We start from the raw sequence: 11,233 nt of genomic DNA, 5'->3' as shown, positions 1-11,233 counted from the left end.
CACACACACACACACACACACACACACACACACACACACACACACACACACACACACACACACACACACACATGTCAAATGAATGAGACCACCACCACCACCTCCTGTTTTGTTAATTTAGAAGTCAAGTTATCATGTCATCCAAACATTGACATTACCCTGATCTCCCTAGTCTTTCTGTAGTTGTCCTTCTCCTCTGTCTTCTCAAACAGACACACGGTCCCTGGGCCGGCGGAGCAGGCAAAGCCCTTAGAGTAGGACGTGATGGCTGTGACCCTGGGCATACGGGCTGGGGCTGCCCCCTCTGACTTGGCCTCCTCTGGCTTTCTCCTCTCTAGTTGTCTGTGCCGTGAAAGGACAGTCATTTGTTATCCATTTGAGAATTATATCTGTTTATGATTAGGATCAGACAGTCCAATTGTCAATGGGGTAAGTGTGGTAGGATTCCCCCTGCAGGAAGCATTTCTACAGACAGGTAGCCTAGCAGTTAAGAGCGTTGCGCCAGTAACAGAAACGTCGCTGGTTCAAATCCCCGAGCTGACTAGGTGAAAAAAATCTGTCTGTACCCTTGAGCAAAGCACTTAACCCAAAGTCATCTGCTAAATGACAAGAAAAATAACATTATTCTAAATAGATGCTAGTGAACAGCGAGTGCTTAAAAAATAAAGAACTATGTTGTCATAGCATAACACTTTGATAAACCAGAATAGTCCAACGTTATGAATAGAATGGGCTTGGAAGAAATTTGACTAGTAAACTCATGGGTACACTCGCAATGGCTTCCTGTTATTGTGATGCAATAATTTCCATGGTATTTTAGAATGTTCTATCAACTGATGCTGGATTGCCATGGTAATGTAGAATGTTGATTCAAATGATGCTGGATTGCCATGGTAATGTAGAATGTTCATTCAAATGATGCTGGATTGCCATGGTAATGTAGAATGTTCATTCAAATGATGCTAACTGATGTGGCTCATGTATTTTTTGTAATAGATGTAGTAAAGAGGTCAATGGAATGCAGACTGTGGAGGATAGAAGGACGAAAATGTTTGATTGATTGATCGACTGATTGATCGGTCATCCTGTCTGACCTGTCTGCCTCCTGCGTGGCAGGCTTGGTGGTGACGCTCATCTCCCAGCGCAGGTCACCTGACTCGAACACCAGCAGCCTGCCCGCCTCTGTCCCCGCTATGACACGCTCCTCCGACATCCAGGTGTGCGACAGGAAGTTCTGGGACTCCAGCTTAAGGAAGTTGGACTGCTTCAGGGCGCCCTCAGCATAGCGGAAGAGCTTGAAGACCCCATTGCCGCTCACGCAGATCTGGGTGTTGTCCTGCGGGTTAAAGCTGACCTGGGGGTGATGAAGATGAAGACAATGAAGATGATGATGGGTCTTTTTTATTTTTTATTGTACCTTTATTTAACCTTTATTTAACTATGCAAGTCAGTTAAGAACAAATTCTTATTTACAATGACGGCCTACTGGGGAACAGTGGGTTAACTGCCTTATTCAGGGGCAGAACGACAGATTTTTTACGTTGTCAGCTCGGGGGATTCAATCTAGCAACCTTTCAGTTACTGGCCCAACGCTCTAACCACTAGACTACTATGTAGTTGTTCAGTGTGTGTGTGGTTGAGTATGTTATGCTCTGTTCTTGACTTGGACTGAAATAGGTGCTGGTACTCATTTTGGATGCTGGTACTGTTTATATTTAGGTGGAGGAGCTCCACAATACTTGTGAGCTAATATTCTATGAGAGGAACAGGAGCTCAAGCAGTAGTAAATCAGAGATGCTGGTACTCCGGTGAGCTACTTGCCCAAGTCAAGCACTGGTTATGCTTGATTTTCGGTCTGTCGATTATAGGTGTGTGTGTGTCAGTGTGTGTACGCGTGCGTCCATAAGATATATATACATCCACAACTGTACCTCAAAATGTCACACTTTTCTTTTGTTTTAATTTCACCAAGATAAAATACCATCATGAAGTAGAGGCCCACTTCTCCCGTCTCTTCTCCCCTCTCTTCTCTCCTCTGGTCTGCCTATATCTGTCTCACCCACCTGGTTGATGGGGTTGGTGGACCCTGTCGTCTTCACTGAGGCCATGACCTTCTGCTTCTCCCACATCCAGTAGAACAGGGTCCAGTCGGGGGCTCCTGCCTGCCCGATCAGGTACTTGGAGTCGGGGGAGAAGGCCATGGAGACAAATTCCAGCACGGGGACCTCTCCCCCACTGAGCACCTTTCTCTTCCGGCTCTGCTCGTGCTGCAGGTCGTACACGGTGATGGTGCCCTTCTCACCACGCTCTGACACGGCCAGGTAGCGGCGGTTGGCGCTGATGGCCAGGGCCTGCATGCCCTGGCTTTTTTCTGTGCCTATGAGGAAAAATTGAGGGGTAGTGCACTACATAGGGAATAGGATGCCATTTGGGACCAACACCTAATGTTGTATACAAGGTTTTGGTCTTTGTAATTTTCATTTAATGAAGCATACCTTTATTTAACCCTCCTGCTGTGTTCCAGTCAATTTGGATTTACAGGTTTTCTCTCTGAAAAATGTACTTCATTTAATCTGATTGTCATAAGGTTCCATGACTTTGTCCACACTGGACATCTGAACACACAAAATTCATTTTGATGATTTTCATAAAATGTTGTGTTTTATTTAACTTTTGTACACCTGTGGTGTTCCTGGTAAAAAATGACCGGTCTTTAGAAATGAATGGGTGAGACTACGATTAGTGTATAAAATTGATTCCCAGACCCCCACATGCATGTGTGTTTGAACACACACACACACACACACACACACACACACACACACCTCACTCCCCTTCTTGGCTTCCATGGCAACCCCCACGGGAACCTTTCCCAAATAGAATCTTTTCCCCACGGGAACCACACCTGTTGGCATTCTCACAAACAATCGCAACATTGTTTCAATAATATATAGAACTTTTCTCGAGGCTCTGGTATATAAAGCTTTTTTGAGGCCTTGCTCACAATTCACTCTGTGGCAGCACAATGACCAAACAATATACTGTATGGATCGCTGCAGCTGTACACAGCCCATCTGTAAATAGCCCATCCAATCTACCTACCTCATCCCCATATTGTTTTTATTAACTTTTTTCTCTTTTGCACACCAGTATTTCTACTTGCACATCATCTGCACATCTATCACTCCAGTGTTAATTTGCTAAATTGTAATTACTTCGCTACTATGGCCTATTTATTGCCTTACCTCCTCACGCCATTTGCACACACTGTATATAGACTTTTTTTCTATTGTGTTATTGACTGTATGTTTGTTTATTTCATGTGTAACTCTGTGTTGTTGTTTGTGTCGCACTGCTTTGCTTTATCTTGGCCAGGTCGCAGTTGTAAATGAGAACTTGCTCTCAACTGGCCTACCTGGTTAAATAAAAAAATTTAAACGTGAGACTCTTGATCATATATTTGATCATGACACTGGTGAGGAGGAGAGAGTCCTTGTTAAACTTTGACACAACGTGGTCTGTGATAAATAACACAAAATGTTTCATCTGAGTATTTGATAGTCAAAATAGTCCATACATTATGCTTTTTTTTACTCAAAAACGAGTTGTATGAGCTCAGGTCAATGAGGCCTACAGGCCATAAATAGCAAATAGAAGTTCAAAACTTGTAATGTTCACAAGAACTTAAGTTGGTAAAAAGATGTAACACAACATTAGGTGATAATATATGTATTATTATGGATTTCTAATCAGCTATAATGGGGTGGTCATTTTGGACCGGGAACACATAATTAATTAAGATGAAACGAACACAACAGGAGGGTTAAACCAGACAAGTTGATTGAGAACACATACTTTTCCAATAAACTTAGCTAGCTAACTAAACGCATATGATACCGTATGTACACTGCAAGAGAAAATAAGTATAACTAGCACAAATGTATACTGTTATCATTTGGGAGCAACTACCTGGAATGAACCTCTGACATCTCTGGTCAATGTTGTAGCGTACACAGTTGTTTCCGCATGGGAAGATGACAGTCTGCTCATCGAAGTAGCAAATATTATTTATTACTCCTGTCCGCAAACCGAAGATGTAGTGACACTGGGCTACAATCGAAGCCATTGTTCAATCCGGTAACACGTTATTAGAACCAACTGTTCGAATGTCTGTAAGGCAAAAGAAACAAACTTAGCTAACCAGTCATGGATTGCAAACATACAGCCAGGCTAAATTAGCAGTTAGCGTTATAGCTGAGCAAGTTCTGTTTGCAATTCAAGCTAACTGGCTTGAAATACAGACACACACTCTCGTGCATTGACACTAACCTGGTCCGTAGTTGAAACTTTGCAAAAAAGTTAATATTAGCTAGCAAGTTATGCACGGTTGGAACGTTTAGAGAAGTGAATCCGTCTTTCTAAAAAATGTTTTTGTGCATCATGTTTTGCAGAACGGACGTGTTTCTCTAGTGTGTGTGGTTACCAAGGATACATGAAGCCAGAGCGATACTATAGCAACCATGGAGAATGCCGCGCAACCCTGGACCATTGGATGGCGCCAAATACTGTACATTCTCTAGATACGATTGGCTTTGGCATTTAAATAATATCCAAGTACTACTTATCATTTTAATATCAACATCACTTTTTATTGCACATTACTCTAACACTGTAAGACAATTTTATGCTCAAAATTAATCCATTGATCTGTGTTTTAAAACTCCCAACACTCATCTGTGACACAAGACTGTATTAATATTCATGTACGCATAATGTCGGTTGTAATTAGCTTATCCACCCACTGGTTGTTTGAAGTCTGGAAAAAAATGTAATGAATCAATAATTTTTTTTGTGACTTCCTCATATTCAATATTCCCCATGTGAAGGTCGGTGTAATGTAATGCTTGTCTGAATTTGGATCAACATTTAAGAAATACTGAGAGCAATAACATCAGGCTAAAATTATAACGTAATCTTAAAACTATAAGCTATTCCTTATGTACAAATGTGATATTAGCAATGACACTGCGTTCCTGTTTTTTTGCCATTCAACATTGAATCCGTATAGATTTTCTCCTGGTCCAAGAGTCTCTGTAATACAAAGAAATTGGACGTGTTGTGTTTGACTGGTCTGACAGTCAACGGAATCACATGAAGCACCCAGAGAAACTTTACAAAGAGATCTTCTTCTTATATGTACTTTACACTAAAAAACGGCATCAAATCACACAGGCCTTTACATGAAACCAGCTGTTTAGGAACACGTAATGACAACAGCGTTGATTTTCTGTTATATGTTTTATTTCATGAACACCGCAACATGGCTGTGAATATAATACAACTGAACTGACTAATTAACTGAATTAGGAAGAAAACATTATTCCTGATAAAGACAAGACAAAAAATGACAAGGCAAATCCATTTTTTTTTTTTATATAAACAAATATGGGATTATATTTGACTATCACAAGCTGCTATAAATATGACTGTTAAAAATTATTAATTAAATAATTAAACAAAAATAGCTTCTGTAAAAAGTAAAAAATTTCATCCCCCCCCTCCAGAAATGATAGCAGATTATTTTTGTGTTGTTGTTATTTTATCCAATGGTTGTTATTGTGTGTACAATGAGAATGGAAACCCCACGTGCATAATGAACTACACTACAAGGTGTAACATGGTAAAAATGTCAACAGTGACTTAGCTAAGTCTTTGGTGCCTGTATAATTGCACAACAGAAAGGGTAAAGATTATTTTTCTCAAGTGGATATATGGTGTAAGGATGCCAACCACATGACCTTCGCCCTCACACAGTGTTCTGGGAAGAGGAGGCATGTTCCAGTGAGCTGCTCTCTGACCCTTGGCTGCTTTGGGGATGTGCGTCTGTAGTAGGAGAAAGGAAAGACAACATTGTGAGCACGCCAATCGAGTTGTCTACCTCAGTTAACACCAAGTGTGGTCAGAGAATGCATTTATTTAACCTTTATTTAAACTAGGCAAGTTAGTTAAGAACAAATTCTTATTTACAATGACGGGCTACCCCGTCCAAACCCGGACAACGCTGGGCCAATTGCGCGCTTCCCTATGAGAGTCCCAATCACGGCCGGTTGTGATACAGCCTGGAATTGAACCAGTGTCTGTAGTGACGACTCTAGCACTGAGATGCAGTGCTTTGGACCGCTGCGCCACTCAGGAGCCATCAGAGAATGTAGAGGTAGATGGTATGAACTGAGATTGTGTTTGACTGTGTATATATGCCAATAATATCTGTAAGAAACTGAGAAATATAATACAATTTTGACCTGTCTCTTAATGTACTATGGAAATGTTCCACTGTTCTGCCATTATCAGTTGTTACATCCTCCGCAGCATTGAGGCCTCAGTGGCAGAGCAAGTGACAGTGGTCTCTATGACATTATGCATTCCACTAACACATTATGATTGCCAGCAACAGCCACAAACACACGTACTTGTTCCATGTTCTCTGTCCTTAGTTAGAGAAGGCTGTGGTGGTGGATGCGACCTCAGAACCAGCTCCTCCGGGTAGCTTCCAGGACGAATGTCACTGCCAGGGGGGTGATGGGCAAAGAATTGCGCTCTGCCACCCTGGGTGCAAACCATACACATTCACATACAAGCAAATCCTTCCATGTTGTCAATGTTAATTTTCACAAAAATAGCTATACACCGTCATGGCATAGTATGGATTGCAAAAAAAATATTTTATATGTCATGTCAGAGGCATACTGTAATGTCCTCAACTGTAAAGCCCATTTTGACAGCACATTTACGTCATTATATATATTTTTTAATTCTAATGATTTTTGGTCTTACGTTTATAGGACCTGCCTCAGGAGGGTAGTGCATCGGGCCAGGTGGTGGAAAGTGAGGGAACCCCACTGGACCATTCCCGACCTTGAAAGGCCCTGGTGGTGACAGCGGCATGTTCACCAGAATGGCTGGGCAAGCCGCGTAGCCATTGGGGTAGCGTGAGTACAACTTGAAGGGGAACTGCATGGCCACCATTTCTCCAGAGTACATGTCTCTCTGACCGCCAAACTCCGCTATAACATAGTCGCTGGGGAAATGTGGGCCGCCTTTGTGGAGAATTAAAGGGGGAAAAAATGTAAATGCGAGTTTGTACATACAGAATTATGTGTAGGCTACATAATCACAAACGCTGAAACGCATCCCAACAAGAGAATAAAAAGGCGCGAAATTAGAGCTCTAAAATTCAATAGCAACCTAACCATGTTAGCTAGCTACCCAGTTGACAATGTTTATCAAAAAAATCAAAATATATATCGTTTATTTATTTATTATGTTTTTCATGAATGTAACGTTAGGTAGCGCTACAAAAACACATGCATGTTCAGTGAACGTATTCAACAAAAGAATGATCCACTTACTTCGACTCATCACTGAAGGCGCATCCTGAATCCCACTCCAAGGTGCCCCGTAACGACCATCTTCACCGCCATAATCACCACCTCCAGGGGTGGACTTTCTCTGCGGTTCATGGGTGATCCATGGACCATGGCCTTCTTTGGCAGCCCTGTCATGGCCCACTGCCATGGGGACCTCCATCTCCGCATAGGTCCTACCGTCTGCCTCTTCAAACCGTTGTGGTGGCATCTTGATGACTGTCTCTGTACGTGTTCCGGGGCCAGGAAACATCACTCCAGATGTGTCAGGCAGATGTGCACTTTCCTCCCGGCCGCTCAAAGTGCCATCAACCGCTGTATCACCGGGCCTTGACCACGTCAAATTAAGTGCTGATTCTTCTTTGTTAGTTTTCTTGATCCGTCTTTGGAATGCCATTATTTTCGTTCTCTCTGCAATCAGAGAACATTTCCAACAGTTGCATTTAAGAAATTGACACTGTCCCGAATGTCCCTTGAGTTGAACAATGAATCCATGATTTCTGCATCTGGCACACTTTGGGTTTCGCGGACTTTTTTGCGGTTTGTAAACATTTGACATGATTAATTCTACTTAGCTAGCTAGTTATCCGCGATCAAGAAGCCTGCAAGTCAAAGCGAAAGTTAACCGAAAATGGCTTAATTTTCCCACTGATTTTGTTGCTAGCTAGGCTTGTCACGATCATGAGCTTTCAGTCAAGAGACTTTTCACTTAGGAACAACACAATTTAAAGCGGCGGTGCCACGTGACGTGAAACCTTGTATCTATTTGGGCGTGGGAATAGTTTACAAACGTTGTTCACATGAGCGTCGTCAATTAATTGCCCAAAATACAAAATGTAATTCAGCAAGTTTCAGAATGGGCTCATGCATGCTGGTTTTGCACGCAATGTCTTATCAATGTGGAATTAAATGTAAAACACTATATTTAACACTGTACTGTAAATAGCACTACAATTTGTAAGATGTATTAATAATTTATAAATGTTTTAATTGTATTTGAAATACCAGCAGAAATGGCTACTTTTCTTCAAATAAACCTAAACTATATAAAAAACTAAGAAAACTGAACACAGAGTATAACATTCTTAAACTAATGATATGAAAAGTTACACCACCCATCCTATGTGTCAACCATAAAATAGACTACTAATTGCCTCATAATGAGGTGTCTTCAACATAAAACGTCGATCTTTATAAAGTGTATGCCTGCTAGTGTCTGGGTTGTATGTGTTGCCAAGGTGATGGGGGAGAGGAGGTTGTGATTTATGATGGTGTCACTCAGCTGCCATTAGGCTGTCTATGCTGGGCTGCACAGCGCACCACTGTGTCACGCTACATCAGTCAGTTCAGATGTACACCAGCCTCCTGGCTCTGAGGTTCTGGGGGGAGACAGCGTGAGACAATCCCAAAACCACTGAATAGTATCCAAGTGTGAGTGATTGAAAAGTACAGAACGGTGCTTGTAAGGTAGCTGTGGCGCGTACATGCAAACACTATACTTTATACATTACATGAATAGCCAACAGCGGCCGGGGCTCAGTCTATATGTGGACTTGATGGTAAGATTAGGCTGCACTGTGTTGCGAGGATGCTGCTGCTGCTACTGAATCATGACAATGCAACATGACAATGTTCTGTAAAAACACAGGAGTATAATGACAATATAATACTGCAGTGCATCCAAACTCAAAACAACAGTTGTGCTAAAGGGGAATGATGAGGTTCAGGATACTTACTGTACACGGGGTCCTGTTCCAATACTATTCTTTCCATGACACACAGTAGTTTTCACCAGTTATCCAATGTCAGAACAGTGATAACTGAAGGAAGGAAGGATGCATCTTAGAGTATTCAAACAGGGTCCATGGTGTTCTCTGGAAATGACATCATTGACTGGATATAAAGTGACAAATGCAGATCAACTCATTTTCAACTCAGCCGAGGCAGGCCCGCCACCGTCAACTCTCACAGCATTGGTATAGGCTGTCGGAAGAGAGGCATTGGTATAGGCTGTCGGAAGAGAGGCATTGGTATAGGCTGTGGGAAGAGAGGCATTGGTATAGGCTGTCGGAAGAGAGGCATTGGTATAGGCTGTCGGAAGAGAGGCATTGGTATAGGGCTGTGCGGAAGAGAGGCCATTGGTATAGGCTTCGGAAGAGACGCATTGGTATAGGCTGGTGAAGAAGATGCATTGGTATAGGCTCGTCGGAAGAGAGGCATTGGTATAGGCTGTGAAGAGATGCATTGGTATAAGGCTGTCGGAAGAGAAGCATTGTATACGGCTGTCGGAAGAGATGGCATTGTATAGGCTGTCGAAGAGAGGCATTGGTATAGGCTGTGAAGAGAGCATTTGGGGTATACATGGAGCTGTCGGAAGAGAGGCATTGTATAGGCTGTGAAGAGATGCATTGGTATAGGCTGTCGGAAGAGAAGCATTGGTATAGGCTGTGAAGAGATGCATTGCGTATAGGCCTGTCGGAAGAGAGGCATTGGTATAGGCTGTGAAGAGAGCATCTGGTATAGGCTGTCGGAAGAGAAGCATTGGTATAGGCTGTGAAGAGAGGCATTGGTATAGGCTGTCGGAAGAGAGGCATTGGTATAGGCTGTGAAGAGATGCATTGGTATAGGCTGTCGGAAGAGAGGCATTGGTATAGGCTGTGGGAAGAGAGGCATTGGTATCGGCTGTGAATTGGACCATTTTCCTGTCAAAATGTAATGAGTACTTTTGGGTGTCGGGGAAAATGCATGGAGTTAAAAGTATATTCTTTTCTTTAGGAATGTAGTGAAGTAAAAGTAAAAGTTGGCAAAAATATAAAAAGTAAAGTACAGATACCCCCCCAAAAAACGATTTAAGTAGTACTTTAAAGTATTTTTACTTTAGTACTTTACACCACTGAAGTCTGAAAGTTTTTTTTAGCAGGTAAGAGGCTGTGGTCATAGGTAGTGGGCTTTAGTGGTATTAACGTTACACATTTACATTTTACATTTGAGTCTTTAAGCCGATGCTCTTATCCAGAGCGACTTACAGTTAGTGCATTGATCTTAAGATAGCTAGGTGGCACAACCACATATCACAGGCGTAGTAAGTAACTTTTCCTCAAAGTAGCCATCAGCAAAGTCAGAGCTAGAAGGGGGAGGAGTCAAGTGTTGGTTCAGGAAAGTTTTATTATGTATTAACACACACAGCATTATTTTAGTTAAGGTCCAGGGATTTGGTTCAGGTCCAGGGATTTGGTTCAGGGCCAGGGATTTGGTTCATGTACAGTGATTTGGTTCAGGTCCAGGGATTTGGTTCAGGTCCAGGGATTTGGTTCATGTCCAGGGATTTAGTTAAGTTCCAGTGATTTGGTTCAGGTCTAGGGATTTGGTTCAGGTCCAGGGATTTGGTTCATGTCCAGTGATTTAGTTAAGGTCCAGGGATTTGGTTCAGGTCCAGTGATTTGGTTCATGTCCAGTGATTTGGTTCATGTCCAGGGATTTGGTTCAGGATCATCCATTTTAGCGATTTGCCTTTGTCACCACAGAAAACCACAGTGACCACATACTGTGTAGCTATAGACATACAGTGCATTCGGAAAGTATTCAGACCACTTGACTTTTTCCACATTTTGTTACGTTGCAGACTTTTTTTGAAAATGTATTAAATCGTTTTTTTCCTCGTCTATCTACACACAATACCCCATAATGACAAAGCAAAAACAGGTTTTTAGAAATTTTTGCAAATGTATAAAAAAAAAAACCCCGGAGATATCACATTTACATAAGTATTCAGACCCTTTACTCAGTAATATGTTGAAGCACCTTTGGCA

At 42.0% G+C, this 11,233-nt stretch overlaps 2 protein-coding genes across 2 annotated transcripts in view; both read right to left on the bottom strand.

The window, feature by feature from the left end:
- LOC111978920 (cilia- and flagella-associated protein 57-like) overlaps window positions 1–4,488 on the bottom strand; it is a 57,969-nt gene extending 53,481 nt beyond the window's left edge. The window contains 5 exon segments of the mRNA XM_070449004.1: window positions 159–342; window positions 1,095–1,354; window positions 2,064–2,377; window positions 3,970–4,170; window positions 4,330–4,488. Coding sequence (XP_070305105.1) covers window positions 159–342; window positions 1,095–1,354; window positions 2,064–2,377; window positions 3,970–4,126 — 915 coding nt within the window. The 5' untranslated portion in view covers window positions 4,127–4,170; window positions 4,330–4,488.
- A 947-nt stretch (window positions 4,489–5,435) lies between these two features.
- On the bottom strand, window positions 5,436–7,732 carry LOC111979086 (uncharacterized). The gene is made up of 4 exons (XM_024009372.2): window positions 7,410–7,732; window positions 6,835–7,097; window positions 6,471–6,606; window positions 5,436–5,883 (listed from the first exon to the last, which is right to left on the bottom strand). Exons 1-4 carry the CDS (start codon window positions 7,675–7,677, stop codon window positions 5,807–5,809), a joined length of 744 nt encoding a protein of 247 aa, XP_023865140.2. The 5' UTR covers window positions 7,678–7,732; the 3' UTR covers window positions 5,436–5,806.
- Between the last annotated feature and the right edge of the window lie 3,501 nt (window positions 7,733–11,233).

This window comes from Salvelinus sp. IW2-2015, linkage group LG19 (genome assembly GCF_002910315.2).
Source record: "Salvelinus sp. IW2-2015 linkage group LG19, ASM291031v2, whole genome shotgun sequence".
NCBI lineage: Eukaryota > Metazoa > Chordata > Actinopteri > Salmoniformes > Salmonidae > Salvelinus > Salvelinus sp. IW2-2015.
The sequence above is the reverse complement of the archived record's forward strand: the minus strand, read 5'-3'. Positions and strand labels throughout refer to the sequence as shown.

Bases quoted from the DNA above. Each gene is read 5' to 3' on its own strand.
- LOC111979086 (XM_024009372.2), bottom strand. From the start codon at position 7,677: ATGTTTCCTGGCCCCGGAACACGTACAGAGACAGTCATCAAGATGCCA. The intron at 7,098-7,409 runs GTAAGTGGATCA...TTCTCCACAAAG, and splicing joins GCCTTCAGTGATGAGTCGAA to GCGGCCCACATTTCCCCAGC. The intron at 5,884-6,470 runs GTACGTGTGTTT...CTCCTACTACAG, and splicing joins GGACAGAGAACATGGAACAA to ACGCACATCCCCAAAGCAGC.